The 23004-nt window shown below is 34.6% G+C and overlaps 1 protein-coding gene across 1 annotated transcript in view; it reads right to left on the minus strand.

Annotated features, from left to right (window-relative positions):
* LOC118738220 overlaps positions 1-23004 on the minus strand; it is a 307156-nt gene that overhangs the window by 117813 nt on the left and 166339 nt on the right. The window contains exon 2 of the mRNA XM_036469143.1: positions 22560-22692. Coding sequence (XP_036325036.1) covers positions 22560-22692 — 133 coding nt within the window. The remainder of the gene's footprint in view (positions 1-22559; positions 22693-23004) is intronic.

Raw genomic sequence — 23004 nt, forward strand, 5'->3', positions numbered from 1 at the left:
GTCTGTCCGTCTGTCCGTCTGTCCGTCTGTCCGTCTGTCCGTCTGTCTGTCTGTTTGTATGCAATCTAGTCTCTCAGTTTTCGAGATATCCGGATCAAATTTGGTAGGTGGGTGTATTTTTATAATGTATTAATCATTTGTCGGAACCGGAAGAATCGGACCACTATAACATATAGCTCCCATACAACTGATTGTTCAGATATGAGATTTTTCATTATAACTTCTCCATTTATGCAGCTACGAACATGAAATTTTGCAATACCTGCCCCCATTATCAACAGATTACTTACAGTGAAAATTACAAAGATCGGGTCACTATAACCTATAGCTCCCATACAACTGATTGTTCAGATATAAAATTTTGCGTTATAACTCCTCCATTTATATAGCTAGGAACATGAAATTCCGCACTGTTTTCAATAATTATCAACAGAAAACTTACAGTAAAAATTAAAAAGATCGGGTAACTATAACCTATAGCTCCCATACAACTGATTGTTCAGATATGAGATTTTTCGTTATAATTCATCCATTTATGTAGCTAGGACCATGAAATTTCGCGCTGTTTTCACTCATTATCAACAGAAGACTTACAGTGAAAATAACAAAAATCGGGTGACTATAACCTGCAGACCCCATACAGCTGATTGTTCAGATATGAGGTCTTTTATCATAACTCCTCCATTTATGCAGCTAGGAACATGAAATTTCGCACCATTTTCACTCATTATTAACAGAATACTTACAGCGGAAATAACAAGGATCGGATGACTACAACATATATCTTCCATACATCTGATTGTTCAGATATGGGATTTTACTGTAAAACTCCTTTATTTGAACAGCTAAAACCGATAAATTTCGTAAGATATTTTATAAATAATAATACAAAGTCTACTGAGAAAATCGTCAAAATCTATGCTGTATAAGCTTTATCTCCTATAGCACTGATTGTTAAGATACCAGTTTTTGCCATATATCTCCTTTATGTACGAAACTAAACCCAATAAATTGTGTTACCGGTTTACAATCCGATCACATAGCGGTGAAAATCGCTTAGATTGGTGTCATATAAAGTATATCTTCCATACCTCTGATTGTTTAGATGCGATTTTTTATATAAGTATGTAACTCCTCTATCGATGTATGCAGATGTACTCAAAAGCAGTAATCTGTCAAAGTAAAATTTGCAGATGTTCATGAAAGGTATGAAGCCTTCGGCATAGCCGAAGACAGCGCTGCTCTTACTTGTTGAAATTTTTTTTGGAGACTGCTTTCGCGGTTTTTTATACACATATCAAGTTCAATTCACAAATACTGGCGTTGAGTTTTTAAAGTTTGTTTCGAACGGTCGACCGCATTTTGTTTCACAAGAAATGCATGCTTATATGGAAAAAGTGCAAAAATCCGTCACAAAAAAAAATCTCAAAATACCTGGAATTTTTAGTCGTAAATTTTAAAAAGCATACATCTAGCAAAGCAGGTATAATAAGTCTATTGTAGTTAGTCAGATCAACCATATACATTTCCCATGGATATGACATGTTTGTCCTGGCGATAAACTTTCTAAAATGCTTTTTTCCTGACGAAAGTAATGCAAATGATTTTGCATCCTCTACTCGCGAAATAACCTTACCTTACAACATTTAAAAGTTCACCATTTTAACATCTGGATATTTATAGCAGTCAAGCTGGCAAGCTACAGCGTCGCCATTTGTTCTGCAAGCAATCTCACCTTAAATTTAAATAACCTCAAAGCTAATTCACCAACAACACGATTGCGAAAAGATTGCCATCAAAAGAACAACAGCGTAAGATGAACATAGCAAACGCCCACCCCCCGTTCTCTGAACATACAGTTCTATGCAAAAACTCAAACAAAACAGAGTCAATGTAAATATACAGAAAGAAATTGCTGCTATCAAAAAATTAGCAATTCTGATCACACATTTTCCCAACCGAACGCAATATCACAAATAAACCAGCATGCATACAAACATGCGCAACTAAGTAATTTAACCCCGCCTGGCATAGATGTGCCGAATGAAGCAGGAACCTGTTGTTGGCAAACGAAAAGTGAACGAAACGTGTTTTATCAGCACTCGAGTGTAACGAAGAATAAGCAAAGTATGACTACACAGCAATACCGCCTACAAGAACCCCACTTGCTCTTTCTTAATTTCCTTACCCACAATACCTTACATATTTTACTTATATATATACATTGTAGGTATGTGCATTAGAGTGGTTCAAAAACACTCTTTTTGGAAATTCATAGACGTTATTTTGAAAAAAAAGGATTTGGAGGCGGCGCTAGTCGATTTTTTATAAAAACGTCGATGTTCTCAATTTTGTTATTTTCGTGACATGTTAAAATGCAGCTAAAAATATTTTTTTACGTATATGTAATCAGGTATTAAAGGGGAATATTCCCTTAATGACATACCTGTTTTGGACAGCTAGAATGGACATTAAGCCCGAAAATATGCTTCCGAAAAGAGACTGCTAAAATTAAAACGTTGTTACTGAACGTTTTAAGCATTGTCACGGGTTGAAACTCATTAACAGTTTTTCTCTGGGTTTGCTGATTAGGAATTTGGTGTCAGATTTTTAATTTCAAAATTTTGTCATGTTACGAAAATAAAAAATTTAGAACATCAGAGTTTTTATAAAAAACCGGCCAATCCGACCTCTCAAAAAAAAAAAAATTGTTTCTAATAAAAAATGCGTTTCTCTTTTTTTTACAAATAATAATATTTTGAGATAGCGTTTGTGAATTTAAAAATTTTTTTTGAACCACTCTAATGTACATATATAAATTACCCTGTAGGGAACTCAACTAGTTATAAATGCACTATAAGTTAAAAATTCTTTAAATAGGGGTGGCTACGCTTCGACTACTTTAAGTTGGTTCCAAATGTCTATTTTTACATGGTGCTGTCACAAAAAAATTAAGTTTGTTTTCAGTTAACTACAAAATGGTTGTCTCTAAGTTGACTTTTAGTGTGCTAATTAAAAGAATGTTTCTGGACATACAACAATCCAGGGGGTGAGAGCATTAAAATTCCACAACCCTAACGTACATAGACACACATTTTTTTCTTTTCTACTCTGACGCGAAATTTCTTATTTGTTCCTAAAATGACATGAAAAAATTGATGTTGCCGATTTGTCAACACAGCAATAAATCGGCGAGTCGCCAATTTGTTGCCATTGACGATTATTGCCTATTTTTCATGATTTGCATGCTGGTAAAAATGTAAATTTTTTGTAACTATTTTTTCCATACAAATTTCTTTGGTTGATCTCTGCATGACTTTAAAACCAATTAAAAGTTAGACGTAATAAGTGGAACAAAAGTTGGGCATTTTAGTAGTCGACTACGTAAATTCCAACAGGGTATGTAGGTATATATGTATGTATAATATTTGTACACTCATAGAACAACAGCTGTCACGGCATTTTTAAGAAACAGACGAACAAACAAAACGTAAACAAACGCAATCAAGAAGATGAGCGATAAGAAAAGTGTGGACGTTGGGCGTTATAATGAGTGAGTGCGTGTGATAGTTGAAGATGTGTAGAGGGAGAAGGTTAACTAAGTGTTGGTATAGGTGGAGATTATGGTTTTAGTAGACTAACAGAATAAGGATATAGTAAAGCAAAATAAATTTATAGATATGTGTTGATATATGGCACAAATTACAATGAGTTTAAAGCACGTTGGCTAATATTTGGCACCTGGGCATACTTAGATGGCTAGAGCAATTCGTTATTATGTGTTTAGGTTACTAACGCTTCTTGCGTTTTGCTTTCACCCACTTAGCAGCGGCCAATGCACGTTTTAGTTCAAGTAATGTTTTTCAGAAAGGAGATAAATACTTATAAAGTAAAGAAAATTAGAGGGCGCAATTTAAAAAAGGTAATATATAAATTGGCTTAAATCTCTTTAGGTACTGTCCTCTTTTGTTTTCGGGTGATATAAAATACACTACCATTAATAATTTTTAACCAGATAACCTGATAACCAGGCAAGTGTGAACAACCTCAATATTCTTTATTACTTTCGTAGTGTTAGGGAAATCATATACACCAATGGCCCTGAATAGAAACACGATTTTTTTCAGCTTTGACTATTTTCGTTCTGTTTATTTTATGTTTTTTATTTGTTTATGAAAGTGTGGCTCAAAGTCACCCGCTTTGGCACTAAAATGTGACTACCAGTTTTAATATATTTGATGAACTTTGGCAGGATTTGGAATTGACTCAATACATTCCAGCTTGTCGATAAATTTCGATAATTTTATATATATCCATAACTCGATGAATTTCAAAAACACTAAAAATCGATAACTCAATAAAACTCGATAATTTGACAAATTTCTATAGCTTTCGATAACTGTGCATTTCGAGGACTCGATAAATCCCGATAACTCAGAAATAGACATATCTTCATATGAATCGATTCATTGATGAACAGAGGAAAAATATATGGCCCCAGATATTTCCAAAACTCAATATACTTTGAAAATTCCAAAGTCTTCGATTCGATGAACCGACAAATTTTGGAAAATAAATATTTATCGTTAACTCGATAAGATGAAATAACTCGATGCATTACGATAACTCGATAAATTTTCGTTACTCCAACTGCATAAATTCCTTTAAATTGACAAATTTCGATAGTTCAATAAATTTGTGTTACTAGATAACTATCGAAGTATTTCGACGATTAAGTTTCTGTGTCTCTATATGTTTCGACACCTCGATAAACTTCGATAATCTCATTTTCGTTGTTGGTGTTGTTCCACATTACATCAAACTTCGATAACTTTAAACTTCGATGGCTCGATACATTTCGATAACTCGATAACTGAGTTTTTGGATTCGTTCGATTCTAGGAAAAAAATTCAATAAAATTGTTTAATTATTATATATTTCTCATTGCATTTATTTTCATTTTTATCTTGAATTTTACTCTTACTTTTTTATCAATTATCTCTTCGTCATCACATTTATGTTTATTAGAAAGTTTAATTCCAAATATGAAGTATGTAAAACAAAATGCGAAACCAACATAAATTGAACAACTATACACAAATGCGGATTTTTTAAACCAATTTTGAAACCATAAAAACTGTCCTCATCTACAGAAAAATACCTTGCCAATGATATTCTTGGTTTTGACATCGGTTCGGTAGAATGGTGAAAAAAAATATGTTATGTTATATAGGCTTTTAGAATAACTTTTGGTATGCAGCTTTATAACCCAGTAAATACAATAAATTGCAAGTTTTTATTTAGATACTTAAAAATGCCGTTGATGGACGGTTTTACGCATGTTCTTCCATATAAAAAATGTATCGAATTTATTTTGTATGGAGGAAAATGCGTTACACCGTCAACAAAAATGATCAAAAAATTGTGTTTCTACTATTTTGGCCATAGATGTATATACATGCATAGAACATATGCATATTAGGGATGTTAATTTTTCAGCTTTTTCCGATTCCGGGATTTTCGGGATGTCGTTATCACAATCTCGAGATACCAGGATTAGTCCCGGGATTTAGATATTAATTACTGTTCAACAACTTAAATCGAAAAAATTGCTTCTATATTGTTTGAGAAGCTCTCCTACCATAAAATAAATAATAAATCAATGGGTTTGAAACCCACGTTTTTATTTAAAGTGGCATTTTTAATTTTTCTCTCTGCCTTCAAGATTTATTTTAAAGGACCTTGTAATTTTAAAGGTATGATTGATTCTAAAAATTATTTAAAAAATGCGAGAGAAAGTTCCTTTAGAATTTAAAAAAAATCTACCCAGAAACAATCAAAATATTTATTTCTACTAGCAGAAGCTCCTCTGCAAGTATACTTAATTATTGTCATTTCACTGCCGATTGTCGCAATAAAACCCCAACTTTTAATTGCTACTTCTGGCTTTTGTTTACCTGTCTTGACGTAGGAGGCATTTTTCACAAGTAAAACCATTTGCAGCGAACGTGAAAATGTACAACTGTGTAAATATTGAATAGTACATGTTTGCTTTTCTTACTGGCTGGTGTTACGTTGAGTACGAAATTGCTACTTTCATTTATGCATTCTACAACTTCCTCGCTCTGCGTACAATGCGTAACGACTTATAAAGCTTGACTAATTTCATACGTAACTCAGCACTACAAAAATTATTTGCCTCAATGCAGTGCCACTTTTGAAAAAGATCATGTTAAAGATATCATTAAAAATTCTAATTTTCATGTATAAAATATATATTGCAAAACTTGCAGATATGGTTAGGAAATTGTAAAAATTCATACATACATATGTATATAAAACTAAATTTGAGCTTCTAAAATTTTAGTAATCGTGGAATGTGAATGGGATTATTCTTAACAGAATAAATAGCGACATCTCAGTTCCACTTATCACACATAAAAATCGGTTAATACTAATTATGAGGATTTTTTTATGAGTCAAAATGGAGTATGATAAGTATTTTTACCATACTTAAAGTGTGCTAAATGCCTCTTTTAACAAGAGTAAATACAGACTAAAGATGTAGTTGCTGAATTTTACTCAAAGAAATACAAAAGTACTTAGTATTTGTAGCTTAAATAAATTTGGCTACAAGGGTATCAATATTTACGACTTCACTAAATACCGTTTACCGAAATCCCAAGAAGTCCAGTAAAATCCTACAAAATGGCAAAATTTTTTTTCTTTTCACTTTTATTTCAACATATTTTGATTAAAAGAAAAATACTGATAAAAATAAGATATTTCACACAAACAACAAAAAATATAGTCGCATGAGGCGATTGCCTAAAAATTTTAAAACGAACTTAGTGGCATTGTAATACTCTGATAGACGCCCGAGTAATCACAGTCAACTTATGTGGAGTAGACTGCATCCCTCTCCATAGCGGTACTGTCTTTCAACGGGAATTATAAAACCTATTATATTTTAAGACTTCCTAGAAAATATCTCGCAAAAATATTAAGATTTACGTGAGCTGAACCGATTTGAAAATACCTCAAAAAATTTAGTTTTTATTAATAAAAACAGTTTTTTTTAATATTTTTTGAAAAAATTACCTCAGATGACTGAACAGTTTAAGCTTAAAAAGATTACATAAAAATATTAAAAAAAAATTCTACGGAATAATAATAATGAGATTTTTGATGCACTTCTTTCAAAGACTGGTTTAAGAAAAACTTGAATAATTCAGCCAAAACCTTACCAATAGATGATGTACCATTGGTAAGGTATTTTCACACCCTTTTAATTTCTTTGCGAATAAGCTCATTCAATATATGAAAGAGGAAGATAAGATAAACGAGTGTCATTCCATGTTGAATTAAGATGTGTTGGTATTGAATAAAGAAAAAATTGGGACGTGAATGAGTTTTTCTTCTTTTTTAATGCTGGATTGATGGATATGGGAATGGCAAACTTAAAAATTCGAAATTCATAAAAAGGCTCACAAAGTGGCAAATATTGCGAACTATTGCGTAATGAACTATCGTTTTAATCACAAATGGTTTTGCATTCAAAATTACAACGAAGTTGATATTTCAGTTAACGTAATTTAAAATTTATTGCAATCCATCAAGGATAATACAATTGCAACCAAGCAACGGTGAATAAATTTCAAACACGCCAAGTTTGAAATCTCTTTTTAGATAAATATTTGTACGTATGTTTAGATGTTCATCGCTTCTAATTTCGAATAATTTTTTCCTTAATTTAAAGACATAGTACGTTGATTATCGTAAACACTTAAAAAAACAAAAACCTTGATTGCAAAACTTGTAAGTTTGCGGATTTTGGTTAGACTATTGCAGCTGCTGTTCATTTCATTTTATATTCGCTAATTCTTTGATAATCCGAATGTGACATCAAGCTGCTTTTAACTCATTTCTATTTAGATCACATTTCCATCAACAGCAGAATTACATTCTCACATACATATGTATGTAGGTATGGATATGCACTAGTCGCTTAGATTCGATGATTGGGTGGCTGTTATCTGTGGTATGTGTAATGCAAATGTGCTGTTCATGTGATTTATTTATTTATTTGCACTACTACAAAGCGCCCTGTTATTCTCTCTTCAACTCCTCTGCCCAAATTCTCTTAAATTTGTTTCCACTAAAATTGGAAATTCGCTGAATTATTGATGTGTATAAATTAGCAAGGACTAAGTTTTCAACATTGACTATTTTTGCTTTCCTTTTATCTGTGTAACTTTTACCTAGTATGAGGGAAAAGTAGAGAGTATTAGTTTTACTCATATTAGCATTCATCTGGGTCAAAATGATAGCACATATTCATTTCGTATTTGGCTATCGGCTAAACTTTTGAAAAGCTTATAAGCATTGGAATATTCTTGTTCCAATTTCACAGTTTAAGGGTAGGTGAGGCAATTTTTATATCGGAAAATTTTACCGATGTTTTTTTTTTAACTGTATGGGTCAATATAGATTTTTATATGAAACACCTACATACCGATGAAAACATTCATCTATGAAATTAATGGGCATAAAATTTGGGCTTACGCTCAGACCTAACTTGTAACCGTGAGCAGGGTTAACAAAAGTATTTCAAGTGAGAAACTTGATTCGGTTCCTGGCCTCATGATAGATTTGAAAATGTTGTCCTGTCGACCTTTTGGAAATAACATTGTGCTTAACCCAATAAGTCTTGGCTTTGTACATCGTTGCCTTTCGGGATTTCTTCAACGCGGTCGGTAAGCTGCCTTCACATGTAGAGGAACACTTTGGGCTACCAAATAGGGTCTGCCCTCTGTGTCACCATTTAAAATTTTAACGACAGCAGGGACATACAAAAACTGAGCGTTGATGATTGCGTATCCACATACAAGTTTCTCAAGCGGTAAATATGTAACTATTCAGGAAAGCGAAGCAGAACGTGTAACCTTAAGATCACGTAATGTGGGAAGGTTTTAACAGCAGTTGAAATGATTTCAGCACAACATCCTGATGTGTGATGATAGTTTTTAAAGTGCATGGGAAATTTTTTTTTTTTTGGTTTCCAATTAAATTTCAGAAAAGGTTCCCTAAATTTCTGAAAACTGACCAAAATAAATATTTGCAACCATAAGATATATACGACCTAAGCTACTAAATTCATATGTATGCTTAAAAACTCACTGTATGCTTAAAATTTTTTCGCGCACTAGCTAAATTTATAAAACTGTTTGATATGCACATTTTATCGATTAAAGTTCTGCCATACGAAATTTTGAATAAAGCATTTTCACCTACCAACTACAATTTATTGACCTTGAAAAAGGCATTCAAATTCAAGCAAAAGTCAATAATGAAAATAAAATGAAATACATATCTCCAGAGAAGACCGCAAATAAATTCAGTACTAAAATAAAGCAAAAAAACAATACGCTGACAATGTAATAAAAAGTAAAATTTACACATTCCTCCTTGCATGTTTTGCCCGCCTGGCTGTTGAGTTACGGCAGTAGTAGTAGGTGTATGCATAAATATGATTGAAATTTCATTGGCTACGGTTTACGTAGCACAACTTGTACGCATTTCGCCTAAACATTTGTTCAAATTGTTATGCATAACAAAGACTAAAACATAAAAACAAAACAGTTACGTTATGAAATAAAAAAAAGGAAATATAAGTTTATATGTATGTATGTACATGTACACACTTTTATCGAGCAACACAAAAACAAAAAAAAACAAAAAAAAAAGTGGCTGTTGCCTCAAAAATCAATTAACCTTGATTGCTGTACGTGTTTCACAGGCCGTTCTGGCAGCGCCCCCTGGCCATTTGAAAACTCATCTACAAGCGCACAGTGGGGTGTTCAATGTGGGAGTGAAAGAGTGTGCCCACAGGTGGTAGAATGACATTGCGCCGGCTGGTGGGACAACACACGAAATATATTGGGGTGTTTTTTCGTGCCTACTTACGGTTTGTTGCTGGTATTTTTTCTTGTGGTTGTGAGTGGGCTGCTCTTGTTGCTTTGTTTGCATTTATACGTGCGCGCGACAATGTCTTAGCCTTTAAACTTGTAGCTATGCTTTTAAGAAATATAAATGATTTTCAACTTTTTTGGGTCTCACTTTTTATAAATTTTTTATGGGTTTGTTAGCAACTGAGAGTTTTTTTTTTTTTTTTTCGAAACACTTTTGGTTCTTTTGTGTTACGTTTTGACCTGCTTTTGATGCTTTTTTCACCATTTCCATGGTCAATGCTGATGTTGATGGGATTATTGAAAAAAAACGACAGGTTTCAATATCGAACGTGACAGTTGGTTCACTTAGGAAAGATGCTTGTCGCGTTCAGGTTGGAAGCGCCTGAGGCTACAAATATATGTACACCTACATATGTATATAAATATATATAAATACGATTGCTTCCCGCTTTGAGCTTGTTTCTATTTATTTTCTTTGCTCCCACGGCGTCCCAAATTAATATGCACGTGAAGGCATTTAGTTGCAGATTAAGTGGGATAAATGTTATTTTATTTCTTTATTCTAGGATTTGTTGAGCAACACTTTCTGATTTCTTGTTCAGCATACTGACTATTATATAGCTCTGTGTTTGATTTGACATTTAAAAAACAATCAGACGCAAGTATTGATTTTTTTTTAGATACTTTTCGTATTGGCAAAAAACATGTACACAGCTGAGTATATTCAGTAGAAAAAGTTGGAGCAAATAAAGGATGCGTAATAAAACTTTAATTAAATAAATTTGTTATAAATATGTTATTATAATATTGTTATTGAGCTTTGTACTACGATTATGTTTTTTAAGAAAAATGGAAAAAGCAACAAAGTCTAAGCGGTAGAAGTTATAACAGCTATTTCGGAGATCAGTAGATCTCCTCAAAAGACTTCTTTTTTCTAGACTTCAGCAAGAGCCCGCATCATCGATGTGCATAGTCAGCAGCGCTAACCACTGAGCTATGCATACCCCGTAAACTCTTGTTGCTCATTTTATATCTCATTGAACGCATTTAGCTTCCTAAAATTTTGTGGTGCAGATGATAGTTATTTTAACAGCGAACGTTGTGGTGTAGTGGTTAGCAGAGCGCGATACCATTCCGCAGACCAGAGTTCAATGCAAGTAAAGAAAACATAAGAAAAGTATTTTTCTAATAGCGGGCGCCCCTTTGCAGGCAATGGCAAACCTTCGGTGTATTTGTGCCATGAGAAAGCTTCTCATCAAATCGGTGGGGAATCTTGGCCACTCACTAACAAATTATCAAAGAAATATCTCTTTCCAAAAGGTGCAAAAGTATTTGCGCGCCCACAGAGTTGAGCAAGATCGTAGATCGGTTCGTATGTTGACTGCTCCATGCACTTCAGCTGCCACTGAACGCTCATTCAGCACCCTAAGATTCATCCATTTAAAAAACGAAACAAATTAACTGCAGATAATGCCGGAAAAGTATAGCACATAATTGCTGTCTCTTCAATAAAGGAATAAGACAAAAGAATACTTGCCTAATAATTGTACCAGCCTAGACCCGAGATTAAAAAGTAAAATTCTTAATCTTCACTCTAGAAGGTCACAGCCTATGTGAAAACATTTGACGTGCCATGACTTTCCTGGGCTAAAGGCACAAAAGTAACTAGATAAACACATCTGAGACTTTTTCCCAAACCCCGTAAATTTTTTGCCAAACTCTGAGCCCCAAGTTCCAATCGGACACCCCTCGGGGTGAAAAATCCAATCTGAGGATGAAATCTTCAATTCCGCAAATTCATTTGAGGAAGCATCTTCCACTTCTCGTGGTATCGCCGATTCTATACCTCATTCTCCTTTCAATTATTTTTGGAGTGAAACTGACAATGAAAAATTCAGCGACAGTGACTAAATTTTGATTTCAGTATTCACTGGCAATTTCTGCTATAAAAAAACTTAAATTGCTAATTTGCAGGTCCCTCCCGCTATTTGCGAGAAAACTCCGCCGACCGAAGGAGAAGTTGGCAATTACAAAACATATTTTTTTTTATGAAGATCTAGCATTTTTCACTCAACAATGGCGACAGTTAAATGCTTCCTGCTTTCCTTATCTTAAAAAAAAACGATAATAAAAACTAAAAATATACAAATAAACTATAAGAATAGAATAAAGCGCCGAAAGAAAATCAATGTGGAAAATGGCATTAGTGGCCAACCATACATATGTATATTTCACCAGCAGCGATTGGTAAATGACCTTTCAAGTGGCACATAAAAAATGAATTGACCCATAAATGTTAAGCATCGTCTTAAATCAAATAGAATGCGTGCTTTACTTGGCACCAACTTGGCACCAAACACACCTGTCAAGCACACGTTTGCAAGCATAATTCACAAGCATGCTATAGAGCAGCTAGCCGCCGGCCGGCCATTCAGTGGCGGAACCCTAAAAATGTTCACGCACACACACATTGATTGTACTCCTCCCATTTTCGCTGCGCATTAGATGGGTTCATTTCGATGTAGAAATATTGTAATTCGTCTTACTTATTTTAAAACAACATACATACGTACATATGTACGTAATCGCATGTACAATATATACGAGAAGAGTTTGATAAGTCAGTGATTCAAATGGAAAATTTTAGCAAATTCGAGGTAGCGCCACTAGACACGAATACCTAAAGACGCGAGCTCAAAAATTGACCACGAAAAACGGCGGACAAAAAAATGACAGCGGAGTGCCTAAACCTAATCGACGGCGAATAGTAAGTACATTCCCAGAGAGCTTTTGGGGAATAATGCTGAAGGGACAATCCTTGGCCAGGTATAAAACTATGTTTACGCGGCTTTCTTCGCCTTCAACTAGGTTTACGCGTCTTTAGTCGTCAATGCGTCATTTTTCGCCGTCAAAACAATGGCGCGCCTTTAATCGTTTCTAGCGACGATAGGATTGCTACCTTTTCTTGCAATTTTTATAGGAATCTGCATGGCCGCGAGCGGATGCATCTGAAATTGGTTCTGCTGTTAGTTTAAAGTTTGCAACGTATTTTTGGAACTAATCACTCTCCACTGCATGGCGCCGAAAGCTACTTATACTCCCCATATGAACACAATAAAAGTGCATAATATCACAGAAACTCTGTAAGGATCATGAAAAATTAGCAGAATATGATTCGGAGCTCTCCTTGCTTACTATTGAACTTGATATTGAAGATGAAGACTAACTAACTAACCAACTGTCGTAAAAATTTCGAGCTTTTTAGTTAGATTTTTTAGAAATATTTTGAGTATGCAATTTGTAGTCCGTTCAAATTGAACGTAAAAAGTGCAAGTTTGAAGTACCTATATTAAGCATTGATACTGACTTATCACACTGTTCTTGTATATATTTGTGCATATAAGTACATACTTACTTATAATGTTGTATTTTTAAATATTCAGTGTACACTTGTGTGCACGCAGGTTGGTACGAGTTAACAAAAATGTTGTCGAAAATAAACAGCCAGAAAGAAGGAGCAACAAAACACAGACGCAGTTATTTAAGTGGTAGGTAACACGCGAAGATAGCATCGCGTGTAACGCAGTCCTAATTACTTACTTGTCGCGTACTTGTGAATATACGCTGCCACCATTGACGCCACTGTCCATTGCAAGGTAATCAAAAATATAAAAAAAAAAAAAATGGAGAAAGCGGAGAAGGTGGGTGCGACGTGGTAAACATTTAAAATTCAACGAGCTTTAATTTATAGCCACTTTGCTACAACATCTTCTTGTTCACATTGTGCGTAATTTCAATTGTGGACAATTAGTGCCAATGGTGTGTAGCCCGGTGTTAAGCGCGACATATTTTTTGATTTAAAAATTAATTATTTTGATTGTAAGGTACTTTTCGCTCGCCTTTTATGTAACAGGTATGCACAATTTTATTTCAGTTTTCTTGCAGCTGCCAAAATATGGTGTCAAAAAAAAACAAGTTTCTTTACTTTTTAGCACCAAGTCTCCCTGAATTTGTTAGATAGAAATAAAATTATAGTAGGGGGTATAAAATCATACATACAATACCGTTCGATCGGTTCGGTCTGCCCAGTCAGCTCAATCAAATCCGGTGTGTATGTTCCTAATTTGCCAAATCATTTCGTACCGACGTCGCACAATGTGGAAAATTAACTTTTTTCGTGACAAATTCTATTACCTATCAAAAAAATTCCATACCGTTTTAAGGCTTTGAAATAAATAATTCAGCAAAAATATTAGGAAATTTTTTTATCCAACAAGACAATTTTTCCTGAATTCTCTATCTCTTAAAACGGTAATCGTCTTCGACTCGTTTTGGTTAACAATTTGTTCGCCTACAACGTTCGCCAACGACTTGCCGGCGAACTCACCGTCGGAAGAAAAGCACAGTTCGCCGGAGGGCCGCAAAAACGACTCGCCGGCGAACCGCAAAAACGATGTACTAGCGAAATCCAAACGTGCTGAAAATCTTTATAGAAACCGTAAATGAATATGCAGTTATGTGCAATATTAAAAAAACCAAATCGGCAAGCTTTCCTAAAAAATTTCAAACTTTTCAATTTGAATTAAAAGAATATGTATAGCTCAATAAATTTCAGTGTAATAGAGTAAAAAATGTTTATGGAAAAATTAAATCCGATTTGAGGTCTTCAAATGACTTCACCAGGTCGACTACGATTCGAACTCGCCAGTAACTCGTAAGTCTAAGACCGAGTCCACGTAATGAGCGGCTGAGCGATGAGCGGCCTTTTTCCTGAACGGCGCCGCGCAACCATTCAAAACTGCCACATCCATAGTTTAAATATCACATGCTTTAATTTTGAGCCGCGAACTGCTCAGCCGCTCGCCGCTTTGTCGCTCATTGCGCAGCTCTGCCCCAATTAAGCTTAAATTGTATGGCTATTACATTACATAAAATATATGTATGTATGTATGTACCTATAAACCATTTTTTAGTTTTCTTTTTTCAAAATATAGAAGATCTCTCGAAAAACAGATTCAAACAAAAATTTAAAATCGCCAAAATCGCTGGCACAAGGTTAGCTGTCTAATGGAGGCTTGTTAACTTTCCTTTCGTTTACAAAATTTTAACGTTGAGTAAGGCCTACATTCCTGTTGGAATTAGAAATATGCGGGCGAGAATGTCCTCGGATAAATTGTAATCACAAGGCATCCAAAGAGGTTCATAACAAGTTCTTGAGGAGTCCCTGACTGACTACTTCATCTTGGTCGTAAAGGCGCAGGATTCCTCTAAGGCTATAAGGTCGCTAATCCGCCTTGTCCAAATGTAAAGCATTTTTAAACTTTCTATACGTTGTGTAAAGCTTTCTCCGCACGTACATAAAGCTATGTATATTAATTTATGCGTTTTTTACTTACTCACATTTTATTCGACTCAAATGTACTGAAGTATGTATCGAGCCCTAACCGCTAAAAAGGTGTAAGCCGCATTTTGTTCAGAATTTTATTTTTGATGCCGAAATGTACCTAGAGCATCTAGATGCATTTCTGCATCAAAAATAAAATTTTGAAAAAAATGTCGCTTATATCTTTTAGGTGGCTAGGGCTCGATATATACATACATATATATATGTATGTACATTTTTATCAAGCACTACATATATGCTTCTTAACGTTTTGAGAATACAAATTTTGTACCGTCTTCAGAGCAGAAAAAATTTAACTGTATTTTTTTTTTTGTTAGACCTGCACACTGTTGTGGCCTGAGAGTACTTAGATATACTCTTATTTATAAGGAATAGATTAACATTACGCCAAAAGTGAAGATTTTGTTGACAGCACCAAAGAAAGACATTAGTGCCGTTAACACAGCAGAGTTCAGTATTAAATCTAAGTGTTAACGAATGAAGGAAACGCGCTAAAAAACCAAAGCTACTTTTTAGCGCGTATCGATGGCATTGCAATATTTTACTGTTTTGTTTTGTCTTTGCAATTTTTGTTTAGTCGTTGTCTCACCTTTCGACAGCACGCAATCATATCGTATATCGGAACTTACTCATGTAATACTTATTTAGTATGTACATAAGTAAGTTTATGTACATACCCTGTAGGGAAATGATTACGTAGTAAAACAGATTTCCCTCGCCACAACAAACACTTTGACAATTTCGAATTGCTAGCGATTAGCGACATCTTGGCCCGAATCGCGGCATTCGTGATTCTGCCCCTGTTTTCGAGATTTCTCAGAGCCGAATTTAAAACGCAAATTATGTATAGCACTCTCTTTGCGGTTCTGATGGCACAGCTGCAAGTTCGAATGGAATTTTCTTTAAAAAAAAAACGAAGAATTTTCTGAAAATAAAATTTTACAAATTAGAAGAAAATATACTTATGTTTAAAAAAAAAACATCACTCTAATCATTCGGCTAACGCGGCCACAGTAGCAGCGTTAGCAAAATTACGGCGTACGTAAATTTTTGAGTTTCGAGCTGGTTGGCAACTATTAAAAACTAAGTGCGCCAGGAGGTAGTTTCAGTTCCCATGTCATCCCAAACTCTGCTGGATTTTAAATGCAGCAAATGCGAACCAGCTTAACACTAGAGATTTTCCCTACCGGGTGTATGTTGCGTAAGGATGTGTCGCAATGCCCTTCAGCTTTTTTGTAACGCGAATTTTGTGCAGTCATTGCGATGCTTCTTGTACATTGATACATTTTTACCGGCAAATATATATATTTATATGTATGTACGTACATTAGGGCGGGTCAATTTTTTTTTAATATGCGCGTATTAGTTAGGAGAATTCCACGTGAAATTCTAAGCATGGGTCTAAAACCAGTTTGAAGTTTTGCAAAATTGCGAAAATAGTTTCGAAGAAAATGTGAAATATTTCACTGTTGCTCTCTCTGGTGGTCGTTTTAAGAGGAAGATAAAAGCAGAAGTGGATTTCTTAACCCAAAAAATCCCTTAAAGAATGTTACTATACAAAATTTAAGCACTTCTTTACGACACTACGGTAAAATTGTAAGTAACCTATTTTCGCAATTTGCCACACTCTAAATTGATTTTAGATTCATGATTTCTTCGGCGAATTTTCTTAGAATTACACGTAGAATCGTGCTGTGCTATACGCTCATAGTTGAAAAAATTTCCCATACAAATTGACCCGTCCTAATCACCTTATAGTTTCTCATCCTCTTTTTTGCTGTTTACATTGTTTTTTGTTGGCTCGCTTTGCTTCTGTCACCTTTGTTTACCCCGCTAGCTGGAAAGCGAATTTTACTTTTTTTATTTCCTTCTTCGCCAATACCCGAGTTTGCAGCTGTTCTCATCGCTTCTTGTCTCATCAGCGCAATCAGATTTTTTATCCTGATTTTATTTTTTATTTCCTTCAAATAATTCAAAAGGAAATCGAATTCGTATCACTTTTGTAAATGTACCTCGGTACATATGTATGTATGTATGACTCGACAGTATTGCTGTAGGTAGATCCTTGTCAGGATATGTCACCCCTAGAAATGCTTATTTCTTTATATTTGCTCATTTTTGGTTTTTTATTTCCTCCGCTATTGGTTTTCCTCTTTCAGCACGCATATAATAAACGTACATTTGCCAATTCGAATACAAACGCACAATCTTACATATGCACCAGTGAACTACGATGAAAAAAATAAAAGGTTTTAATCTATCTGTGTTTAAGTCATGCATGTATTTGTTACAAAATTGAAATTTATTGTCTTCAATTGAGTGCACATATGCACACTGATACACAAACAAATTCAAGGTGCCCAAAATTTACCAAACGCAGACATCACATAAATATGTTGTATGTATGTACATATGTACACCCACATGCCCCATCATTCGTTGTGGTAAATGAAACGAAAATATGCAGAGAGCAGCCGCAAGGAAGGAAGTTCGAAGTTCATGTTATGCGTAAACGAAAATGACACAGCCAAAGGATATCGATGTCTGCTTATAATGTATAACATATTAAACTTTTGCTCCGTGACTATAAATAACAGTTCGGCACACACACAATAAACAATATTTACATATGTACATGCACAGAACGACTACTCGAAATGTATCTGATCTGAGTCGTAGGTGGTGAATGTACACGCAACGACATTGTGAAAGGCTTGGTTTTGTCAAATGAGTGCATTAAAACAATGTGAAAGGAGCAATTGAGTCACAGACACAGCTGTCTGCGAAGGTCAATGTTAAATAAATAACTGTGCATAAATTATTTGTATACAATTAACTGACAGCATTTTCTTACGGTACGTTTAACAACTGGATAATGACAATGCTGGCAACAAATGGCTTGCTGTTGTGTAATATTGGTAACAATATTTGCGCTTTCAATTTGGGTCAATAAAATCAGATGAAATTGAATTGATTTGTGTGAAATTTAGAACAATTTTTTCACCAGCATGCTCCTATCTAAGGCGTTGGCTAAAGAAAATATGGCTACTATTGGATAGGTAAAGAGTTCCAGTGCAAAACACAGACAGAGATTCGCGTATACGAATGTTATGGCCAGAAACTTTGTATTTCCTTTTTTAAATACTACTATATTTTTTAATGTAATAAAATTTGTTATGTACCTACTAAGTAGGTCCTACTTGTGAAAATTAAATTGAAATAAAAATTTAATTACATACACATATCTGCATACATATGAATGTTTGTATGTAAATAATTAATAAGCAAAAAACTAATAGCAAAATTTTTTAAGCTTCTTAGACTGGGATTGATCCTATCTCCGATGAATTGTGGTACACTACTATGACCACTTGGCTACCTCAGACGCTTAATTTTCTACCTTGTTGACTTCGTTTATTTTTCATTCACAATAGACAACAGCGCATTTTGGTTAGTGAAGCCTTTTTATGCATTACTAGCTCCAAGAGTAATTTCTTTATCTGTGCCTTTCTTATATTCTTGTAAATATTATAGAAATTATTTAGAATTTAGAATTTGCTGTGTTTTAGTTCTGACAAAAAAAGTTTGCGGTCGAGCTTTTTTTACCAAATTTTTGAACAGACAACGCCGTATTGTATTTGCTGCGGCAGTGACGGCCAATATTAGCAGTAACAGCTGATTTTAAAAACTGTCACTGCCACTGCCACTGCGCTATTGTATTTTGGCCTTAAGCGTTTCCATTTATGGAAATACAAGGAATGTTTCGCAAGGCGAAGAGTTCTTTGGAGTTCCTTGGTTAGTAGAATTGTGGGAGTTCTAAAAAAACTGCTTGAAAGTGACTATTGCTATATCTACCGTGTCCTTTTCCAAAAGGTTGTGGACGGTCCTACCTTTCCTTGCCAATTCGTCAGCTTTGCAATTGCCATCAATATTACGGCGTAACCCGGTAACCATAGGAGTAAAATTCTATGTACGTTCGAAAAGCTACGGTATCTATTCAGTAGGGGACTTCACTTTGTCTATATGTGAGTCAAAAGCTTTCAGGGCTGCCTTCAAGCGTTGAATTTTTGAGACATATTTGGCTACTTGTTGAAATATGTGTGTATGTATATTGGGTATAACCAGGGCTGAAGAAAACAAGCAAGAAAAATCCATTTTAAACGCTTAAATAAGCACTGAAACATTGGCAAATATGCACGCAAAAGGTATTGCTTAGTCCCATAAGCAATTCTGTTGTTGTGACATTTAGCGTTCATGCAGATATAAAAATTATAGCTGAATAGAGTGCTGGTTGCATAAAAAGCCTGCTGTCTTCGGACATATGTACAGACATATCTATTTACAGTTCTGCACACAAAATAAGCTAGATAAGTTTTTGTTGAATTTGGTAACTTTTTCTGGTGATTTTGATAAAATCAAAAAAAAATGTTGTGACAACACTGTACCTGTAGCCTACGGCGACGAAAAGGATAGAAGAAAGACATATTTTCAAAAAGAAGAAAAAGAAGCGAACGACATCACTCTGAAGAGCCCGAGTTGCTAACGGGCATAAATGCGGCTCAAAAATTTTATCGGTGAGGCGGCTAATGGAGAGGAATTCATTTCTGAGTAAAGAGACGATGCACACGTTCCTCCACGCCAATAGTTTTTTTTTTTTTGCAAACGAGCGACAAAAGAACGCTCAACTCGGGTAAAATTTCCTATTATCTGGATTTAGGCATAAAAAACAATAGACATGAGTAATTATGCGAGGTTGGTAATTATATACACTTATTTAAAATATAAATCATTTATATACGAAAACAAAAATTTTCCTCCACTTTCCTATTAACAATTCACAATAGAGAAGTTTTTTCACTTATCAACATTACCCTTCCGGTCGCATATTTTTTAACCGACCTTGCTGAACTCGGATAAATAGCCGAGTTTGTGTTGTTGCTTTGCATGTATTTCGTCATTTAAGCGAGTGTTCTTTTGTAGCTCGGTTGCAAAAGAATGCACCTAATATCATCAAAACTTCAACTTTTTAGCCTAAACCATTAGAAAATTTTTGAGTATGCACTTTTATAGACATTACAATTTTAGTCTGATGCGGCCGAAGTTTAAACCACCTAAAAGATTGCGTTGATTTTTAATTTTTAGTTTTGTGACGGCTATTGCGATTTTTTTTTTAACAATTGCGATTTATAAAAATTGGAATTGATTTTTTGACATTTTTCCGCATATTATTTGATAGAACGGAAAAAATTGCAAAAACCGTCAGCAAAAAAAAGTTTTAAAAATCAGTTCGATTTTCTAGCCATTTGAAACTTGCTTTTCCTTTGTTTAAAATTGTTTGGGCCATAAAGCTGCATAATCAAACGTACTCCAAAAATTCGGATTAAAATTTTGATTAAGTTTTGATTGAAATTCGTTTAATTTTTCTAAATTTTGTATATATGTAATCTGAAAATTTAGTTTATTTGGTTTCGGTTAAAGCTTAGACATTATTGAAGATTACTAAAAATATCAACATGTGGTCACTGTATATATGAAGCTTATGTGAAATTACTGTGGTGAAATTAAATTAACAAATAAATAATGGAAATTCCGTACAATACACATATTTTAGTCCATGATGGGATACGTTTTCTAAAACGAATAACATAAAATTGTTCGCTCACGCAAAATAACACATAATCCTCGAATATAAAAATATGAAGCCGCTTGAAATTTGCACAGCAAGTTTAGTATCCGATATGAAAAAGAAAGCCGCATATATAGATTTTACTAAATACTATACAGATCCGATTCTTGGCGATGAATTCGATACGGGCTATTGGAATAAAAAATGACTGAATATTGATCTGCATAGCAGCACAGATAATAATTTGGCGGTACAAACTAAAGAAAAACCCATTGAACTTTAATTGATTTTTTTGTTGTGCCAAAAAAAGATATTAAAAATTAAAGTATTTACTTCCATTTTTTTTCTTAGCTAAGCTAAAACTCAATTAGTCCAAAAACTAGTGCCTAGAGGACAGAAAAAACGGATAACAACTTTGCGATGATAATTTACTGCAGTTTTGGCGCAGCAAGCAAAACAGTTTATGCATATTTAGAAAAAAAACTGAACGTAAAAGGCCTCAATTAAGAGCAAAACCAGCAGCGGCGTCATTTATGTCACAGTTGAGACATGTGTGTATGTATGCATGTATATATGCATACATGGTACATGCATATGTTTATGAACTCAAAACTGCATATGCATACATCCATTCATATGCATTTGCAGTATGTTTTTGCAATCCACTGCCTTTATACGAATTCAGGATTTTGCGTATGCATGCATATGTGTATGTGATTATGAATGTGAACTTACAAATACACACGTATGTATATAAATACGAATGTAGTGAATGCGAAAAACAACTAGGCGCGCCTGCAAATATGCCAACAATATGATAGACACGCAATTGATCGGCATAGGATAAGCTCAACGGAATGAAATTGTGCAAATTCACAAAACGGTTGCACAAAAACTGTGGCGTTTCTAAGTTAGCAAAAACAAAAAAAAAACAGACCAACAAAACTAAAAAAAAAACAGTGTACGCATACACTTCCATAAGCACTCAGCACATGAGCAAGATGTGTGCATATTTTTTTTTTTTTTTTGTTCCTGTGTGTATGTATTTATGGTGAAGTAATGAAATCAACAGCGTAAGTTGCAAAAACCAGTTGATACCGTTTTGTACCGCTTTAAAAAAGTGTAGGTACGTGCGTTGCATGTGTGGCATACGTTCATATGTACATATGTATGTATGTCTTTACGTATGCAGACGAATGCAGTCGGATTAATACCCTAAGGCACACCCGACTGAGTTCGCTGCTGAAGCTTTGTTTGCTACGCTCTGTTAGCTGCCGCCTGACAGCTGCTACAAACTGACAGCCGCACCCAATTAAATTCCACTTGTGCTGCTATTATTTTTGCTCACGCGCAGAGTTATCTTCCTTTCATCTCTGCCCACATTTTCTGTCGGCGATGCTGCATTGTTATATGCACCCGCAGGATGCTGATACTTTTTTCTCACATTCCCGGTTGCATTCATTTTACTACTATTGTCTACCTTCATTACGTTTTGCACTCATTTTGTAAAAATTCTACACTCCATATTACTTTTTTTGTTGTTAGCTTTCTCACTCACCTGTAAAGTGGTTTGCCAGCGCTCTCACGAAACCACAGCACCATATAAACTCTGTCATCCTTCGCTTCCGGCTCAATGTCACATGGCAGCGTTGCGGTGCGTCCCAGCACAGCCTCAACGGCGACGGTGGAAACTGGCAAATAAAGAGATGTGCAAGCGTTAGAAATTAGCAGGGCAGAAATTAAGTGGGAATATGGTTAAGTAAGTAGTTGTGGTTTAGGTTTAGCTAGTTAAAATGAAAAAAAAAAAAAACCGCAAGCATGTAACAATTGGGGGTTGTAGTACAAAGAAGCGCCTTTGTCAATATTTTAGGTGATTCATTTAGCTGTTAGAGCTTCCATTTCGGGAAAATTTATATCTTGTTTTAAGTTAATTTTCTTTATAAAATTGTAAAGCGTAGTATGCTTACTAGTATATGAGCAAATCTCACGAGTTGTTTTTTTTT

Source organism: Rhagoletis pomonella, unplaced genomic scaffold, assembly GCF_013731165.1.
Source record: "Rhagoletis pomonella isolate Grant_MI unplaced genomic scaffold, Rhpom_1.0 Rhpom_scaffold_00004, whole genome shotgun sequence".
NCBI classification, from domain to species: Eukaryota; Metazoa; Arthropoda; class Insecta; order Diptera; family Tephritidae; genus Rhagoletis; species Rhagoletis pomonella.